This window comes from Petromyzon marinus, chromosome 34, assembly GCF_048934315.1.
Source record: "Petromyzon marinus isolate PM22_M1 ecotype Great Lakes invasive population chromosome 34, UKy_Petmar_22M1.pri1.0, whole genome shotgun sequence".
NCBI classification, from domain to species: domain Eukaryota; kingdom Metazoa; phylum Chordata; class Hyperoartia; order Petromyzontiformes; family Petromyzontidae; genus Petromyzon; species Petromyzon marinus.
In genome coordinates, this window is record NC_133700.1 from 3,502,019 (window position 1) to 3,522,926 (window position 20,908).

At 47.5% G+C, this 20,908-nt stretch overlaps 1 protein-coding gene across 4 annotated transcripts in view; it reads left to right on the plus strand.

The window, feature by feature from the left end:
- LOC116948594 (uncharacterized) overlaps positions 1-20,908 on the plus strand; it is a 138,888-nt gene that overhangs the window by 98,226 nt on the left and 19,754 nt on the right. For all 4 annotated transcript variants that reach the window (XM_032965407.2, XM_032965406.2, XM_032965408.2 and 1 more), the window contains exons 12-15: positions 10,276-10,403; positions 10,839-10,989; positions 15,371-15,482; positions 18,090-18,158. In XM_032965407.2, coding sequence (XP_032821298.2) covers positions 10,276-10,403; positions 10,839-10,989; positions 15,371-15,482; positions 18,090-18,158 — 460 coding nt within the window. The remainder of the gene's footprint in view (positions 1-10,275; positions 10,404-10,838; positions 10,990-15,370; positions 15,483-18,089; positions 18,159-20,908) is intronic.

Below are 20,908 nucleotides of genomic sequence, written 5' to 3' on the forward strand. Positions count from 1 at the left end.
TACTTTACTGTGCAAGTAAAAAATGTATGTGTTTTAATATTTATGTGTTTTTTTATTTTATTTTAGGGCCCCTTTATAACATATGCTCCAGGCCCCGCACTAGCTTAATCCGGCACTGGGTGCTCCACGTGTGTCGGGGACAACGGTGAAAAAGATGCAGGATGTAAATGGAGCCAACTGCGTCGCAGGTTTTTTTTTTTTTCAAAGTCATAAATGTATCGCCATTCCTGAATTTGAGAAAGTTCTCGTGTTTCGTGACGAGGCATAGGAAGACGAGCTATGGGGGTTGTCGTGATCAGTCACCCCGTGCCTACGTGCGGGCGTGTGGTGAAAATATTCTCGCCGAAATCAAACCTGACTGATGTCACCCCCACGCCCAGCGCCTTCGCTGGCTTTCAACACCAATTTGTCCAACACCCAACTGGGTACCTTTACTCGGTGGCATTTCCCATGCCTTTGCACGAGCGTGGGTTAAGCCTGTGCTGGTGAATGAGGCTTTGGCATCTTCTTTGGTTCTTTCGGTAAAGTCACGTAGAATGAGAATAAAATAATAAATTGATAAAATAAAATAGCGCAATAAAATTCTCACGACGTTTCGGCACACAACACAAGTGGCCTTCATCAGGTGAAGGGACGAGACTGTCTCGAGGACAGCGCTGGAGCGAACACAGCCAAGCACAGACCGCGACCTTTAAGCTGTGTGAGAAGGAACAGAGCGCCTTGACAAAGGAATTAACATAAAAATTAGCATTTAATTGGCGGACTTAGCATGATGAACGGTGTAGAGGGGGTGAACATGTGCAGACCGGCGAGGGGGGGAGGGGGAGTTTATATATTGATGGTGTGAAAAGGGAATTTAAGCTGCTGCGAAAGTTTGGGATACCACTACTTGAAAAAATATACTGTACCATTGAAAATTAGTTTAATGTTTGGTTCGGATGATTTAGCATTGAAATAGCTGCGTGATTAGCTTGTGACTGGTCACAGAAATGGCTATGTTAAAGTCAAAGCCTACACATCCACGGAGGCACCTAGTACAAATCAAACAGGAGAATTTAGCATTGAAATAACTGCGTGATTAGCTTGCAACTGGTCACAGAAATGGCTATGTTAAAGTCAAAGCCTACACATCTACAGAGGCACCTAGTACAAATCAAACAGGAGAATTTAGCATTGAAATAACTGAGTGATTAGCTTGTGACTGGTCATAGAAATAGCTATGTTAAAGTCAAAGCCTACACATCCACAGAGGCACCTTGTACAAATCAAACAGGAGAATTTAGCATTGAAATAGCTGAGTGATTAGCTTGTGACTGGTCACAGAAATGGCTATGTTAAAGTCAAAGCCTACACATCCACAGAGGCACCTAGTATAAATCAAACAGGATAATTTAGCATTGAAATAACTGAGGGATTAGCTTGTGACTGGTCACAGAAATGGCTATGTTAAAGTCAAAGCCTACACATCCACAGAGGCACCTAGTATAAATCAAACAAGAGGCTTTAGCAGTGAGAGAGTCACGTGGCCACCCCCTCTGGGCATACTGCGCGTGATGGAGGCCCGTGTCCCCCCCCCCCTTCCCGATTCCTCCCTCCCTCGGTTCCCATTCACCGGCTCTCTTCTTATTTCGAATGTTTGGTGGCTGCTTTGATGTTAACTATTTTCTGATGCTGAGGTAGCTCGGTGCTCTCAGCGGTCAGTGCGCTGAGCTAGCACCACTGAGAGCTTAAGGTTCGGACCTAGGCAACTGCCTTAAATTAGACTCCGTTCTCAGGTGTGGTGAGTTGATGTTTTCAGCCCAGTCGCCAATGGCTGCACAGAAAAGCAAACACGATAAATGTTGCTCTGCACTTCATTTGGCTAAATTCTTAGAATTTAAACTATTAGTTTGGCTGTCATGCAGTGAACGTTACTGTCTGAAGTAGGGCGTGTGGCAAGGTACTGCCCCTACTTTGTGGACCTAGGGATCTCAGAGGTAACTCTGTAATACTCGCTTCCGGAGGGCATTCTCTAACACGGTTGTTGCATTCGCTGCATGTTGCAGAGGTTCACGGTTCGGGTCCAGCACCTGCCCTGATTATTACTGCGGATGCGTAAACCAACAAACTGCACGCCGTCTGCTTTACAGCGGGCGTGAGAGATCCCGTGACGTAGTTCGCAAGAGTAGGCCAATGTGTTTTCCCGGCATCGCGGCCAAACTGTACCAAATTTGACAAATTACTCAATTGTACTCTGCAAGGTGATCATTGTCACTGCCGACGCTTGTAAACAAGCGTAATAATAAGAATAACATGATAGGTTTCACTGCTCTGCGAGCCGTCTGAATGAATTCTTGGGGTCTCATGACATGACACACCATAAAATGCTGATGGGTAGTGTGAGTTGCAGCTTGAGGCATGGCTGTGTGATTGTGATGTTTGTGCCAGGTCTGTGAGCACATAATGCACGCATACATCCCACCATAAACATCACACTTTCGATGAAAATTTGTGTGAAAAATAGAAAAAGAAAGATAAAAATATGCAGCATTTTGTGACACATAACGTCAACATCTTTGCAGTTATGGAGAGATGGAATTTATGTTTTGTGCGTGTGTTTCTAACAGTCACTTCCCTGTGCCGTGCATTCGCATAATAATTGTTCGGCAACATTTGGGCTACCCGCCTAAACACACGCCGCCGTGACTATAAAACACACACATCGAGAGCGTGTTCGGTTGTATTCTCTGTGGAGTTTGAGAGTGGGCTGGTCGACAGGAAGACATTGTTTCCGCAAGGGCCACACCCCCCTCCACCACCACCACCACCCCACTCCAATTCTCAACCTCCCCCCCCCAAACTCAGATATAGTCGCAGCCTTTAGCGTGGCTGGAGGGGTGCAGGAATTAAAAGTGCTGCTTGGAACATTGGGGCCCACGGGGTCTCACAGCAGAGATTCGACGAGCCCCTGTGTTGATAACGTTTGGAAGCGGGCAGTTGCAACAGACGGGTGTTGCCGCGCCGTGCGTGCGAATTTATTATCGAGTGACAGCGTGGGGCGTGATGGATGAGTTATCTGGCAGTGGCGGAGCTGTCGCGAAACAAGAGCCGCGCACACACACAGGCCTCCGGGGGCCTCCGCTTTCCCCTCATCCTCCACTTCCTCCCTCGCCCTTTTAAGGCAGAAATGAGCGGATGGCTGCACTTTGTCCTGAATGTGGAGACCTCATAAACACTCGCACGAGCACCGCCGAATGCACCTATGACCTGTGTTTTGAGAACTACCTTCCTCCTACTGGTTTCGCATGCACACGCGTGTAACCAGACTGCGAAGGTTTCTGGCGGTTGAGCCATACAGCTATCCGATGTGTTTTCGGTAAGTTCCGTGTGTTGTTCGGCACGATGTCCGACGTTTCGCTCCCAGCACGTGGAGCAAAACGTCAGACGTCACGTCGAAGAACACATCCGTACATCCCAAAAACGCATGAGAGAGTTGTATACGTACCCTTTATATTGCGTCACAATCTTAAGATTGAATTGCTTATAAATAAAAAAAATATTTTTTGTAATTATATCGGTTTACAGTTTTGTCAACAAGATACTGTAGCGATAAAGTTATAATACACCCCCGGTTGTCAGGTTCATGGCGTAGCGCGCTATATCCACTGCACTAAAACTCTACCCCACAACAAAACACTATATATAGAGGGTACAGTAAAATCTCAGTAAGATGTACTGGTGTGTTCAACTTCAAGAATGGATTACGTTTTGCTGCTGGAAGTTTGCATTGCTACAGATATTTACGGTACAATGCAACACCTTCTCAACTTTGTACACTTTATGATGCTGAAAAAAAACAATGCATAATTCCTGCGTGGGTCTAACGTCAGTTGCATTTTACCCCACACGATCTAACCAAAAATAAACCAATTGTCAAGCATAAAACGCTTAGTATTATTTAAGCGCATGGTGCTCATACGTTTTCAAGAACGGAAGTCATGACATGCAGACACGCCGCTCCATTTTATTTTCATATGGTGTAGTCATCCTTGACGTAATCACGCTTGTTGCATTAATCTAAAATGATGTGTTGACATCATGGTTGGCCCATCGCAATTGAGGATAATGTTCCGTTGCTTTGGGTGTTTCTTAAGAGTTTTGCTGCTCGGATCTTTCTGGGTGCAATCTCGACGAGCGTGGTACATGTGTAGATTTAACTTCTCCGAAAGTAAGTAAACTTTCGCGGGAACTGTAAACATTCCGTGCAGATAACATACCTTACTTGGTTATGCGCGAGGTCATTCCAAAAAAAGAAATCTAATTCCCAGTAAATATATTTTCCAAAGAACCAGAAGCCATGCACGGCGCGGGGCTGCGAGAGGGCCTTCAGGAGTTGTCCTCATTCTCCAGCTCGAACCCTTGGAGGCCACAGACACAGCCCCGCAGGCACTGTGGCCACCTGCAGTGCTTGCAACTTGAGCTGGGACATCCGGTTGCATAAGGCACCCATTACTCTGCTGACTATCACTTCGATCGTTCGAGTAATCGCACGTTGGTATGTATGTATGTTGATCTTCTTTCGCACCGTACGTAGTCAACCGTGCTAATCGGAGGTGTGGGGAGACACGGGGAGAGACACTGGAACACATGGGGAGAGGCACGGGGGGCACACGGGGTGAAATGGTATAACACGGTAGTAGTTGGAAAACAAATATTCTCACCTCTGTTCCCACGTGATGCTGCTGTATGAAAGGTGATGGGCAGAGCTTCTTGATGTCATCGGCATCGTCAGCCACATCACGCTTGGCGTGGCTTATTGGGGGTTGCTCGCCTTTTGGGGAGGCAGGATATGGGGGTGGACGCTTTAAATTTAAAGGAGTCAGAGGAATCCACAAAAATTAGTAAAGTACCAATGTTTGGTCAATTACTCAACGAAGTTGACTGCTGCCTACAAACACGGGAGCAAAACCTGTGCTGAGGCAACGTCGCGGTCCGATGAAAGACTTATCCTTCCGAAGAGATAAATAATACAATAATTCACTGCTGGATGAAAGCCTCACCCTGCCATGTCGGTCGTGGGGGTTGTTTGATCATACTTCCCCGTGCTGGTCGCTGCAGGTTGGTGAAGGAGAGAGGCTCGGATATCACTCGCGTAGTGGCGCGTCAACTTCCAACCAGGGGCACAACATGGTATTGCAACAAAGCAGGTGAAAAGTAAAGACGCAGCTCTGGAGTCACTTCGCCCGCACCATTGGCGGTGGAAGGGCCTCCTCCGCTAGAGAACGCGCGAGAGTGCCAGGGCACGGCGCAGAGCAAATGAATCTCCGAGCACCTGCATGATCGCGCACGCTGGGGGTCGAGACGGCTGCTCGCGCGTGCCGCGTTTTAATTCGAAGCGTTCTGCTCTGCTTGGGCTCCTCGCGTGGAGCGCTTCTGCCACGCATTGATGCAGTGCCTAGGTGGAGGAGGAGGGGGTGGGGGGGGCACTGCACATCCTTCCATGTACAGTGTTTCGGAGCGCTTCCAGGATCTCATCCCGAGTTGCAAACACTCACTCGGGTTGATGCAGTGGATGGGAAGTTATGTTTAATAGTAATATCCATCTTATTTGTAAACGTATTATCCGCATTGTATGTATATACGTTAAAATTATTTCGCACCGTACGTGAGTAATTGTCTGCACACCCTTATCAAGCTGAACTAAAGTAATTTTGACTGCACCGATTCTTCCTATTCAGCCGAAATGGCCTCCCAGGTGCACTGATTTCATCCCATTATCCGAGCTTTCATGCGGATAAGCGGGGTGACCCAAAATTAGTGGCCGATGCATCCTATTCACGTTTTTCCGTGCATTACCATCCAGACAAAAGGCGTAATCTTTGTGCATTAACACCGACAATATTGATGTGCCGTTAAATAGAACAGGAGTAGTTTCACAGAACATCGTTGCTGTAGGTCTGGCCAAAGCATACAACCCCTGGATAGTGGGGCTGTTGACAGCCCCATTGCCCCACCGGTCAAATAACCAGCACATGTGCCACTTTGTGCAACGTCCACAGCATTGCCACCCGGTTCGTTGCCGCCAATGGGAAACGGGCATCGTGCGACGCTCGTTTCGGCTGCGCAAGGTCCGTCGACTCTGCCCTGCGCGGATAAAGTGATTAATGCCGGTGCTGTCAGCTCCATCGCTAGACTGTCCTACCTTTATTACAGCCGTCGTCACGACACGAATCGCGTGCATGTGAATGTGTTGTTAAAACCCGCCGACACGGCCAAATCGGTAAGGTTTGTCACGTGAACAAAACGTTGCAATTCGTTATTGGTTCACCACACCGGTGTGTTGGAGACTAAACCCACGACATTTACGTTTAGTGCAATACGGCTGACTGTGATTGACCTCGGATGAAGCAGGAAATGGATTTCCCCCACCCGCCAGGCATTGTTGAACTCTGAGGGGCTGGGAGGACAGGGGAAGTCGCAGGGAAGGGGTGGGACAAGGACATTATGTGAATATATGAGTCATTCCAGGTCTCTATCAAGGTATCAGTTTTCACAGTTTCATCTTTGGTAAATTCTCCACTTTTGACAAATTTTGGTCTGTTGGGTGACAACCAGTGGCTTCTTTCAGGTTCGTTTTGTGACTTTGCTCCCGAAACAGTTGGCAACGGGGCCTCCACAGCGGTGTTGGACAAGGGTGGGGCGTTTTGTGTGGGCACGTGTCACGCTTGTCGTGATCAAATTCGACACGGACGCCTTGGGAATCATTTGGGCCGAGACGAGGACGGAGTCCCACCAATTCCTGCCCTCTTGCGTTGAAACGGCCGTTTGGCGGTTTTCATTTTGCGGTGCTGTGCGCATAAACAGTTGACATTGGAACAGCAGAATTCCAAATATGCGAGGAACTGCAGATGCGTGCATACATAGAGTACTGTACGTACGTAGTATGCAACACCCCCCCCTCCTCCCCCGCGTACGTCTGCCCCTGTCTTGCTATACTTCTCCCAGCCCTGCCTCCCCTGCCAACAGCTGGCAGCGGAGGCCAACGTTGGCTGAATGAGATTCCAGTAAACGGAAAGGAACCGTGACGATGGCAAGTTGTGAACAGATGCCGCCGAGTGGGCCAGAGGGTGCTGGTTCCAAGCCCGGCCTGTACTTTATGGGCTTCGGAGCCAGCATTAGAGCCCCGCCTGATTGCGCGCGTCTGCAGTCCAGTACTTGGGAATGGCGTGTGGTTGGTGGGTCATACAGATTTTGTGAAACTCCCAAACTCTCGTGGGTTCGTTGACCCTGTCTGGGCAGAGACGTGCATGTTCGCCCCTCGTTCGTGCACAGTGGGTTTTCTGTAGGTACTTCGATTACTTTTACTTTCCTCCAACGTGATAAAAAATGGAAATGGTCAAACGGCCCAATGCAGCCATATTTATAAAGAGGTTTCTTGAGACCCAGTGAGTCTTTCCTGGATGATTAAATGATCAACACTTATTGTTACCATCTAAATAGGTGGCAATAGCGGGTGGCTGATGAGAGTCTAAAGCACTGGTGAAAAAAGGGGGGGGGGCTATTGAAGCGTTTCACTACTTAGTCACCACACTCCAGGCAAGGGGAGAAGCCTCCATTCGAGGGAGCTCTAGAGAGTCCCTCTATAGAGAGTACTTTGTCCGACTCTTCAATGACCTGCAAATCCACTAACTTGTGACCTCGTCATGCGGAGTGAGGGGGGTGGGTGTAAGGCAGGGGGTTTATTTAAGCACTTTTTAAAATCTAAATTGAAACGTCATATCTTTATAATTTATTTTCGTGTTTAGTTTGTCGTTCTTCCCCCGTGCCTCCAAATTCGCACGGTTGGCTACGTTCAACGTACACACATACGCGTGAAAGAATAAGAATAGTTTTACCTTTTCTGGCAATGAAACAGGTGTTAAGATGTCCAAACACCAAATATAAACCTTTTCCGAGGGATCATGCCTGCATTAACCACACGTACTTGTGGTGTGGTTGGTGAGACTAGGCCCTAAAGAAGGCTGTCTCTGGTGTAGACCAATTCGTTTCAAAGACGATGCATATATAATTATCAGAGCATGTTGTTTGTTTGCACCACAAGTACGTGTGGTTAATGCAGACATGATTCCTTGCAAAAGGTTTATATTTGGTGTTTGGACATCTTAACACCTGTTTTATTATTCTCTGTTTTTTTTTCGGTAAAGTCACGTAGGTAAAATAAAATAAATTAAAACAACTGCATTAAATCACGACGTTTCGGAGGCAACACAAGCTTCCGTCTTCAGGTGGAACAGTCACAGCAAAATAGCTGTATCAAGTGAAGAGCTCTGAGACACCCGAGATTATATACAGGTTAAGGGGGGGGGGTGGAGAGGAGCCAGCAAGGGACGTGGGTGGGGGGGAGGGCTAAGTTGAGTTAATTGTACAGCCATTTCCATTTTTTCCAGTGGGTTGTATTCGCTTTCGAGCAGTGCGCCATTGTTTCCCCCGAACCCCCTGCAGCATAACAAAAGGCGGCTTAACTCAGCCCCCCCCCCACGTCCCTTCCTGGCTCCTCCCCCCCCTTAACCTGTATATAATCTCAGGTGTCCCAGAGCTCTTCACTTGATACAGCTATTTTGCTGTGACTGTTCCACCTGAAGACGGAAGCTTGTGTTGCCTCCGAAACGTCGTGATTTAATTTAGTTGTTTTAATTTATTTTATTTTACCTACGTGACTTTACTGAAAAAAATAAACAGAATGAATCCTCTTGGTTATTTCGGTAAAGTCACGTAGAATGAGTGACTTTACCGAAAGAACCAAAGAAGATGAATCATTGCAGTCACGAAAGCTTTAAATCGAAATAGAATGAATCCTTGCAGTCTCGAAAGCTTCAAACCTGTTTTATTGCAAGGAAGGGTAAAACCTATTCTTATTTTTTAATACTTTGCTACCGGCAAAAAAGATCCCATGTTTTACACACGGATGCGTTAAAATGTTCCCATTGTTTCAACTGTAACGTTACATTCAGTGCATGTGTATTGTGAGATGGAAAAAAAAATCCCAGGTTTGTTAATTCCTGATTGTAATTAACGTGAACTCACACGGCACGTTTTTTTTTTCTGGGCACCGTGGGATTGCGGAAAGGCGCGTCTCGGATGTCTCCAGACGGCCGAGCTGCGAGCCGGAGGCCTAATTGAAAGTCAATAAACGTCCCATCCAATAATCTATTAGAACCGCAAATAAATATGCAGTGGTTTTAAAAAAAAGAAAAACCCGTGAAAGCATTTTGTTCCTTGAAGGGGTGTCTGTCTGTTAATCAGATTGGGCCTCTTTGCTAAATGAATCTGGCAGAGGCCTCACCTTTTCATTGCCTATGAAGCGTGAAATGCTGTCTGTTTTTCTGGTAGTGTTATGCTTGTGCTCACGAGAATTTCCACGTTTGAATAGGCCAGAGATCAAATGTGTTCAATGTCACAATAACTCTTCCCAATCAATTTCTACTTACGTTCATGTTTCCCGCACCTCCGATAAGCACGGTTGGATACGTAAGGTGTGAAAGAAGTTCAACGTACACACATACATGTGCAAATGCAGTGGGATAGAGCAGTGGTTCCAGTGGTTCGCACACTGTGCTATGAACCCAACGACCCGAGTTCAATTCCTGGCCACGGATAACATCAGTGGCAAAGGGACATCAGAACTGGTCCTGCTTTCCTATAATTTCACCAAACCCACACGAACCAGCATGGTGAAGTATGGTTGACCCACCCCCCTGCCCATGACCGACATGGCATGGGGGGAATTAATTTATTAATTTGTACTATAAGTGTAATAATAGCTTTCAAAATGTAAATGCAGCCCGAGTTGTTCTAAATTCATAAGTCTAAAGGAGGTTATTATGGAAATAATTATATTGGCTCGCAGATTTAGAAAATCCTGTTTTATCTTGAATTAATGGTCATTGGCAGCGAGTGGTATGTTTTAAATATGTAACCGGCAGTAGGCGTGTGTATGTTAATTCCAGAAATGAATTCTGAAATGTAATTAACTTTGCACAACACGTTGCCCTCCCATTGGGCCACATAAAAATATATCGCGTGAATTATGGGTCGTTTGCCCAAGTTAAACAAAGAACATATGTTCTTGGGCAACCGCCCACCGTAGCGTCAATCAATGCACATCGCGGCGCAGCGAGCAGGGCTCGCGCCCGCCTGGTTCGCATTCACGGCGTGGGACATGAGGACGGCGATCCAGGTTTCGTCTCGTTAAAGCACCGTACGTGACCGCGCTTTGTTTTTTTGTGCGGCGTGCAGACTTCTCAGCCGTGGTGCCGCTCACAGAGAGGCTCGACACCAGCGCTCACAAAGCCCGCGCGCAGCTCATCGTCAAAGCCAAGCGGCAGAGACCCTCACGCGGGAAACTCCGCAAGACTGACAGCGAGGTCCGTGCCGTCGCACTCCGGTCGTTCGCCTCGCTTGGCGTCACTTACGTGCGCGCGACTCATGAAAGTTCGCTCGGCGTTATCGATGCGTTCACTCGGTGGTCTCTCGACATCTTGGCTCGTTAGCCTCCTCCGTGAAATTCTGCGTGCTTCGAAAAGAGTCGCGCTTAAGGCACTGACCTTTCTCGCTCAACTGCCCTCAAGCGTTTCATTCCATGACGACGACAGCAATCATCGTGGGGGCCTTGAGGCTTTGGGCTGCGTTGCGGGACGTGAGATGAATACGAGGCGACCCGACGGGCCGCACACCAGCCACTGCGGTTTTCACTGCGGCGTGATCATTGTCATCGTTCGAGGGCAGCTGACGCACGGACGCACAGTTCATGTGTAGCGTGTGCGGCGTGCGCACGGTGACCAGTCGCTCGACGTTGTCAGGTGGCGGAGGAAGAGCTGGAGTCCACGCCGTCCTCCCCGGCCACGCAGACCGTGGTGCCGGGAGCGGCCGAGACGTCGTCGCCCAGCCAGCCCACGGAGACGCCCATCGAGGCAGCCAAGTCCACCTCCCTGGCCTCGCCCGTCAGCCCAGGTACATTAAACATTTTTTTTATTTTACCAGGTTAGGCCCCACTGAGCTGTATAACTCTTTTTCAGAAGCGACCTGTCCACAAATGATAGCTCAAGGAAGTGGCTTATCACGTGGAAATGCATTGCAGCCAAATACTCTTAAACGCATGTTTCTAAATGTGGAGGGAAAACCCAGAGGCCCCCGGAGAAAAATCCAAGCGACCATGCGGAGAACATGCAAACTCCAAATATACAGGCGTCAGGGTCGGGATCGAACCCACGATCTCCTGTATACCAGGCGAGGGAGTGGACATCTGGTAACATCTGGCAACGTTAAGTGATCAAGGCCTCACTGGCAGGTCATGGGATGGACCCAGATGTTGTGGGTTAACTGAATAAGGTGACCGACAGATATGGTCACCTACACTCCCCACCTACATTCACTTCACAAGCTCTTTCCAAAGTGGCCAGTCTTTAAACCACCCACACCAAGTCATTGCCAAGTCTATGTAGCTTCAAGTCCTGCACACCAGCCCAGATCCACATCACCCCATTTCTTATCTTGCCCATACCATACCTGTGTATCTACCTCGATCTGGCAGTGTCTGAGCACACAAATGCACAAAGACAAAGATTCCCCATATAGCCTTAACAGACTGTAGGGGCAAGTGCTGTTAGCGAGCACCTATGAAGGCCGGAACAGTACACGAAGGGGGTGGGTGGCCAACACTACGCCCGACCGCCTTTGTCTCCCTAGTGGCGATGTTTACACACTGCACCAGGTACTCATTTTAGGCTGAGTCGACCTAGGGGAGGCCCGGGACCGGTTCAGATAATCGTCACTGGTGTTGGCCGTGAGCGGGAATCGAACCCGTGTCGTCGGGTTCATAGCGCAGCGCGCTAACCGGTACACTATCGCTCCCCACAAATGCACACACACATACACACATGCATAACGACAGCAACAATAACCGTTCGCCACTAAGTGACGGTGACATCCCTAGAGTGCTTGCGCCAGGATAGGTGGACTTGGAGGCCATTTAAAGCCTCGACGGCTCATTGACGTATCATGGAACAGACCCAGGTGGTATGGGTTCATTGACTGAGTTTACTGACTGGTACACTACCTGCAATGCTCACTTTTCAATCTTGACGTGTTTAGGCTGCCCGGCACTCTACTTATCGTTGTGAGCGGCTGTCTCAAACGAACCATGAGTCACCCCCACAGTGGCCAATATTAAAAAACAAAAACACACACACATGCGCAAACCACAGACGCGTTGCAAGACCATGAGCAAGAGCGTGATAACGATCACAGAGCAGTTGGTCAAACGAAAACACCCGTATCATCACGTGCACACACATGCGGATGGCATCCATAATAATTCCGATGAGCAATGCGCAGAACAGCGTTCGCTCACTCTCGAAGAGAGCAAGTACGACTCGGAGGGACGAGGAAAGCAACAGACGAGCGGGAGAGTTCAGCCTCGCAGCGAGCCAGCACCAAATGTTTCTCCCAAGCTCTGCGGTCCTCTATACACATCCAGGCTTTGTCGTTCAATCAACGAGTGTCTACGTGTGGGAGGAAACCGGAGCACTCGGAGAAAACTTACTCGCACGAGGGGGGGGGGGGGGTGGTGACACTCTATCCCATGGAGATGGAAAGGGGTCGAGTGGGAGCGAAAGGTGGCAGGTCACATTGGTGTTGGGTCGTCAGGGTGGCTCGTGAAGCCGGGTGTCCTGTACGTGAAGCACATCCTGAGTCAGAACCTCAATTAGGCCGAGTGCCATGACCTGTTTGGTGGTAATTATGTTCAACGTGGCATTTGCATTCCGTCCATGTTGTCAATTCTCACGCTCTTTGTCTCTAAAAGGCCAGTCAGTTGAAATTTTAATTGCATGTCATACAGAGAATCAGAGTTTTTTAAAATCTGTAAATATAGAATAGGTGCCGCGGTGGCGAGATATATAACTACCTCGCTTGGTACACAGGAGGTCATGGGTTTGACCTCGATCCTGGTGCCTGTTCTCCCCGTGGCCGCGTAGATTTTGCTCCAGGTCCTCCGGTTTTTCCCCACCACATTTATAAACCCGCATATAGAATATTTGGCTGATATAAATTCCCACGTGATAAGCCACTTTATTGAGCTATAATTTGTGATGGCCAGATCGCTTTTGAAAAAGAGCTATATAGCTCAGTGGGCTTTCCCTGTTAAAATAAAAAATAGATTTTTTTTTACTGATTATGGAATGTAGCATTGCATTCAATCTTCAATCACCTGCAAGGTTGTATCTTTCTTTCTTAACCTTTGCAGCTTTGAAATGATATTGCACTGCTGTAGTGCCAAACAGAAAAGAATTGGGAAATGCTGCGCATGATTTTCTGTAAAAGCTACCTGCACTTGCTAGACAAAAATTTTGGCATATTTGCACAGTCACACCAGTTCATTGATATGTACGGGGGTGGTCCAGATGTCTTGTGACCCCAATTTAATTATCTAAAATGGGAAACAAAATAAGTAAGGTTTATTTAAAACCGAAATGAATATGCAGAGGTAAACAATGTTAGGGGTCAATTATAATACATCTGGACCACCATGTACAATGGGATTAATATTCGCTAGGTCTCATCCACCCAGATTTCAGCCACAATACACAATCGGCATGTAATTAGGTTAATAAGGAATACAGGGTTGCTGATTAAAAAAAACTTGGAATGTAAGTACAGTGGTGGCAGCTACAGGCAGGCCACGACCCTATTAACACCTGTTTTAAATAATCAATAACTGATTAAAAAGCAGCCTGGTTACGGCGACATGGCCTAGCGGTAGAGCATTCACAGTTGGTTGTCGAGGTTCTCTATTCGAATCCAGCCACCCGGCCCCCCCCCCGATTGTTGCTGCTGCGGTGTTGCATAACGTGGTTCGCAATGAGCGGGCCATTGCGTGCCGGATTCGTGGTCCAAATTTACCCAATTGAAAAAAAATCCGGAAAGGTTCTCAATTGGAATTCGCAAAGAAATCATTGCCCCCTACAGTGAACAAAAAATAAAGTGTCGTGAGACTCGGTGAAGCTTTCCTGGGTAAACAACTGGAATGTAAATAAATGAATGCATCCACACCAGATGTCTCAGGATGCATCTTTTAAAAATGTACCTTCATTTAACATGCGAGTGCTCAGCCGTTTTCATGACGAACAAAGTAAATGCGCGAGCTTGGGGGAATACGGACTTTGCGAACATCATGCGCCCCAGTTGCTGCACGCGAAACCGCCGAGCAATTAAACGCCCCATGGGGAAAAAACGCCGCGCATCTTCACTCTCCGCAGAATGAAAGCGGTTACTCGGAAGTAATTAAAAAATGCGTCCTTTGTTTCCGATGCTTTTGTCGCAGCGGCACGGGCATGTGTCCCTGGCATTGCGAGGTGGTACCCTGCTCGCAAGTAAACACGCACGCCGTGGCACAGCCGAGTTTGGGACTGCCAGGAATGAATTCTCAAAGGGAGTAAATCTGAACCAGCATTCCTTTGGAAAGATCAAAAATTGTAGGGACAAAAAAAAAACACTTCATAAGTTCAGGCTTAGTGAAGCGGAGTCGACAGGTTATACAAGAGCTGTCTCGGAGTTTTTTTTTTTAGACGCAATAAATGTTTAAACGAGTTTGTAAATCGAAGTGCCACGTTTCCCTTTTTACAAAAATGTTACTGTTTTGTAAAGCCGCCCGAGTGATCTGTATTTTGTTGTCCATTTCTGGCTGTGATGTTGCTCGACAATAGCACGAACGGTGGTGAGAGCCAACACCGGCAAGCCAGTGAGCCCGAAACTCCTGCCGTGTGTATCCTTAATCGGCGTCGCATGGTGGGATCTCCTGCTGTGCCAGGAACAATGAGACCTTGGATTTGTGGAGACGGCTTCCTCGTTAATTCCATAATGCACGAGTGATTGGACAGGGTTGTTGTCCTTTTAAAGGGGAATCTAATGTGCTCACTACACCCCACACCCCCACCTTCCTTCGCCTGTGCTCCACTCTTATTTTGTTAAGGCTGCTTAGCCACCAAGGAATTGGAGCTTAATGATGAGAGGCGGGAGGGGCGGGGGCCACTACATGGCTGATTAACCTTCCTCCGTCGCTCTCCATCTCACTGGATTTGGCCTCACTCTGGCACACCCATGATTAGTGCAGGTGAGTTGAAGGATAATTGTGGGATGCTAGGTTGGTGGGTAGGTTTTGTAAATAGCCTGCCAGCTGTAGTACAGGCCCTGTCGTTTTGCCGAGTGATGGAGACGGGGGCGGTCTTCTGGCGCTTTGGACGTCTGCGAAAAAGAGCTGTGTAGCTCATCGGATTCCTCCAGTATAAATGCATATTTTGATACATTCTGCTTTTGTTTTTTTTTTCCCCCCCAGCGTCGGATGCTCGTACTGGAGACGAGGACAAGGATGCTGGCTTCTCCAGCCCAGGAGAAGGACCCGAGGACACGCCCACCAGCAAATCCCGGCTCAAGTTCCTCGACATTGGGTTCGTGACCGTAGCCAGAAAACACTCGTTTCAGCTGGGGTCCGTCCTGGGCAGCAAACCCAGCACACCACGTCCATCGTACCTCTCACTGGCTGTGTCTACGAGTCCCGTACCACCTACGCCTTTCTGCCATTGACCCGGGAAGTATTCAGTGAGAGATTTAGCCCTGAATAAATCTGATTCGCTTTAGCTTTTAAGCTATTTTAAATACTGCATCAAACACACGAGGTTTTAGACGACAACTTCAATTGAGAGTTATTAGCTTCGCAAACATTCCCTAAACGAGATACTTATTCAGAGGAAGCGATGGATTTGCTGACGACACTTTTTACTTTGGTGTCTCTTACATGCGGTGTAAGTGAATTCACAATAACTTACCATTAACCTATAAACACATTTGTTTTTAACGTGCAGAGATTGTTTTTTTTCAATATTTTTCCCATCCTATATGTAATGTTAAAGTAAAAAAAATATTAAAGAATAATACATTTAAATTAGCAGCACAATGTAAAATCAATTGCTTGTAATGTAAAAAGACATTGCATTTTTGGATAGATATAATGTATATATCCATATATAATTTATATATACTGTATGCATATATAGATAGGTAAAGGAAGATGGATTATCAAGGTTTCGAGACAGATAATTTGTTTTAAAACAGTATAGATTGCCTGGAGCAGATGTAATAAAATTGCAACCTAATAATAGAGGGTCTGACATTCAGGACACGTAATCTTTATTTTTATTAAATAAGCAGACAGGAAAACCGAATGCTGCTTTTCTACTGATTTCAAACATGACGTGCCTGCCAGGAAAATGGTAGGTGAGAAAAGTGATAGGTTGACAGCGGCATGTGTTGAGCAAAAATGCCGTTTGCAAATCAACACAACGGCCGAACAACACAAACAAAAACTCTTACCATGTCCCTGAATCTCGCATTGTGAAAACTGGGGGGGGGGGGGGGGGGGGAAATGCACGATAAAAGTAACAGACCACTTTAGACACAACAGTGTAAGTGTACTATTGTAGCCTTCTAAATATTGGCATGCAAATTGCACCCCAACAAGTGGAGCAAAAGCGTGCTACGTTTAAGCTGTATTTTTCCTCCACAATACATTTTGAAATTGCAGTGATTTCCAATGTGTACGCCAGAATAACACATCGCGTCCCCAAGTGTCCGCTGGCGTCCGTGTGACAATGCGGGGCGAGTTTAACCCCCGGAGCCACCGCCGGCATCCGCCTTGAGCAAAGTGCCCTTTGATGTGCCCCCCATTTGATTGGTCGATGCTCGTTCCCCGATTGCGCTCCCTCGGGACGGCAAGGGGCAGAACAACGAGGCTGCGTTGTTCGCAAGAACAGCCCCAAGGTTAACCGTGAGCGGCGAACGCTTGGCGGAGGGAAACAGCAAGGTCGATGAATAAGCCGAGTCAACTGGGCCTTGATGTGTATTTTTTTTTATCAGCACGGCCTCTCTGACCCTTTGCCTAAGGATGCCGGTTATTAATAGCCGATCACCGAACACCGGTTCCCTGCACCGCGACGAATGCCGTCAAGTAAGGGATCGGGTGTTCCTGCGTGGCGGTGGGGCGGCCGATCGCCGGCATTCGGGAGTTTTGGGATTTTGTCATGGTACCGCCCCAGCAAGGCACCGCAGCTGTGCGTAACTGTCGTCGGAAAAATATTTCATGTATGCAGCCTTCGTTTTTTTTTTTTTACAATGTTGCCAATTTACACCTGTTATGTTGGCTTTTACTTTTTTTACATTTCTCATTGAATGATCGCGGAAGTTTTTTTTTTCTTTTCCCTTGGCACGTAATATCGTAGCTTTTCATTAGTTTCACACGCCGGGAGCACCTTCAGCGAAACGTCAGGCATCATACCGAACAAAACGCGGCAACAAGCCCGAAAACACATCAGAAAGCAAGGCAGCACAACCGCGAAATCCTACGCACTTGTACGTAACATCATGGTTCACAAGACCTGGTAAATTATATTCAAAAGAAGCCACATGCAGTAGCCGCATATTCCATCACGCTTCCTGTTTCGTTCAACTCGGTGTTCCCCTTCACATTTTACACCGCAGCTCACAGTGCCGGTGGAAGTGACTTTCTTTTATTCACATTGCATTATTATTATTATTATGCAATCAAATCGATGTGGTGCGCTGCTTGAGCTTGGCTTCATTAGGCCCCCATGTGCCTCTCGCTTCCCAAGGTCATTCCATTTTTTTCAGCAGGAAGGCCCTGGAGGCTCGCTTAATATTTGCCACGTACCTCGTGTGACCACCTTGGGACCAGAGCAAAGCAGTTTCATAATAGGTCATTCACGTGAGTTACAGTGACGGGAGGTCGTTATCGCCGCCTGCTTATCTGCGAGGCGAGTTCTTTTTATGGATTGGAGTTCTAGGTTTAATGGTCACTACCGGGAATCGCTTCGGACACCGGTGTTGTGATGCAGCAGCAGTATGTATATCAACAAGGATATTTTATTGCCGGCAGCAACATAACGAGCATGGCGACGACGACGACGACGATGATGATATGGGGAGGTCTTGTCGTCTCGCCCGCACCAGTGACTGATGGCCGTGTGTTCTCTCCCGCGCAGGGCCTCGCTGCGGCGATCGGGTCGAGGGAGGAAGTCTGAGAAAGACCAGCGAGCGTCGACGCTGCCCAGGTGAGTCGCAGTGGCTCCCAGAACCAGTTGCCTTCAACGCAGACATGCTGCATCTAAGTACGTATAATAACTAAGATCTCGACAGATATAAGTACGAACCGTTGGCGCAAGTGCTATTAGCGAGTGCCTGTTAAGCCCGCTCACGGCCAACACCAGCGACGACTATCTGAACCAGTCCTGGGCCTCCTCTAGGTCGACTTAGCCTCAAATTGAGTACAGGCGACCCCCTGGACGGTCTCAAGTGGAGCCGTCGTAAGTCGAACTCTCATTCCCCATAGGCGCGATGTTATAAATTGGGGTTCCGTTCCTGGAAACCCATTACATACCATTCAAATACCAAAATTGACCCAGAAAATACATGAAAGTAACCCTAACAAACATTTATGGTAACTTAACGTAACTTTTACAAACATTAAGTAAAAACAAACACATTTGAAATTTCTTCAGTACTTTTCTGCATGTGCATCGCATTTCCTCTTTTCTCAGACATAGTGGAAGGCGACAATTTTTCAAAATGTTTAGAAAAAGTGAGGAGCGTTGCAAGCGAGACGCTTCGTTTGCTCTGAGCGCAGCTGCAGTCTGTCGGGCTACACTGGACATACCCATACGGCAGAAGAGCAAAGCAGCGCCATCAGGCGACGAGCATGACATATCGCCTGTACACCACTACTAAACACTACTATACACTACGCTACTATACACTACGCTACTATACACTACACTAAGAGTCTGCACGCGCAGACTCGTCGCCAATCGAGCCGGCGTCGGTAGCAGTCGTTAGGCGGCAGTAGATGCGAGTTTTGGTCGCTACTGTGCGGGGCTCTTACTGACTATAAGAAAGGTCAGATAAGCAAGTCGAGCCGTCGTACGTCGGGTGTCACCTGTACCTGGTGCGGTGTGTAAACATCGCCACGAGGGAGACAAAGGCGCCTGAGTGCGGTGTTGGCCACCCACCCGCTCGTGTGCCGTGCCGGCCTTCATAGGTGCTGCTCGCTAACAGCACTTGCCCTGTTCGAGGCTATATGAGAGGTCTTTGTTAAGACCTGCCCGGCGCACGAAGGGGTGGTGTGACCAAGACACCTGCCCGGCTGCCTGTTTCTCACAAATCGGGATAGCTTCTGAACCGGAATGTCAAGCATGGGTCGAATCTACACCGATATTGTCATTGATACCATGCATAGCTTGTCATTTAGGGTCGAGTTGACCGAGGACTGGCCAAGGACCGGTTCAGATAACCACCATTGATGTTAGTCTTAGCCGGGAATCAAACGCAGGTCACCGGGTTCGTAGCGCAGTGCACTGACTGGGGGATCACGGTTCCGCCCGTTCACGCGCAGTCATTAGCACTCACTCTGAATCGCGACATTCACTCGGGTGACATTTAACCACCAGTTGGAATTACACGATTAGCTCTGGTGGCATTTGCAGATGAAAGTAGGCAACAAAATTGAGTGAAATGGCCTCATTTGTAAATGCGTCTTGTTGAAGCTTTAATTTGGAAGCCCAAATATCAACGGTGATGATTATTACAAGTTAATTGATGTCTTCATTTTGCTAACCATCTTTGCAAAAAGTCTCAAATCTAAGCAGTGTAGGTTGCAAAAAAGTGTTTTGGATTATTAAAATACACTGAGTGGAGGTGGCCAGGTGGCTCATGGGGCCTGAACAATGACAGAGCACTGAGTCGGCAACACTGAGACACACTGGGTTTGAATCTGGGTTTCAGTCATCCATGATTAAACCATGTTTTCAAGTGTAATGAGTTCATGATCTTAGCCTGGTCGCCAATGACTGCGCACAAACTTGGCTCTTCACCTAATCCAGCTGATTTCCAGCTCTGACAATTTAAAAAAATGCATTTGATTGACTGGCAGCAAACGCACTTCGCAGGGGTATATAAAATGTGTACCGCCAGTGGAGACAAAGAGGCCCCTTTGAAAGGAGTTCAAAAGTATAGTACGTAGGCTTTCGCGACCAATATCCTATATATTGTTTTTTTTTTGGGTTAGATCGTGTAAATATAAATGTGTCGTTAAATCTGCCACCACCCGACACAGCTAATTAGTAAGGTTTGTCACGTAAACAGAACATACCAATTCATTACTAGTACAGCACACCGGTGTGTTGGAGAGCAAATCCACATAATTTACAATCTGAGTACGGCGTTTCGCCGGTAAGTACAACGCGCATCATCAGGCGGACAGCCAGATTTGTGGAGAAATCCTCCTGATTTTCCACAAATCAGATTGTAAATGCTCTGGATTTGCTCTCCAACACACTGCTGTGCTGTACTAGTAACAAATTGGCATGTCATGAATTCAGAAGTAGTTCTGTAACACCATCTTTCAGAGCCATTCTCCAACAATTTGGCACAATGCTCACTGTGAGAGTTCAGAGGGGGAGCTTTTCCCCATCTCAAAATACGACACAGAAAGCTCAACAGGGAATTCATTTGGAGAGGCAACAATATCCACTGCATGTGTACACCCGTTGTGCGTAAATACGTGTACAGTATTACCTCGTTATTTATGAACTTGCTATTCGCGATCTTAGCTATCCGCGAATCGCATCTGGAACTCTACACGACTGGATCGAGAGAGAGAGAAAGTTAGTGATGAGATAAAGTGAGGAGACAGAATGTGATGCGAGAAAGTGTTGAGCTAAAATGACGAGAGAGAAGAGATGAGAGCGATAGAGAGGGAGATAACTTTTTTAAGCTTTAGAATCATCTGCAAACGTTGTGCATACGA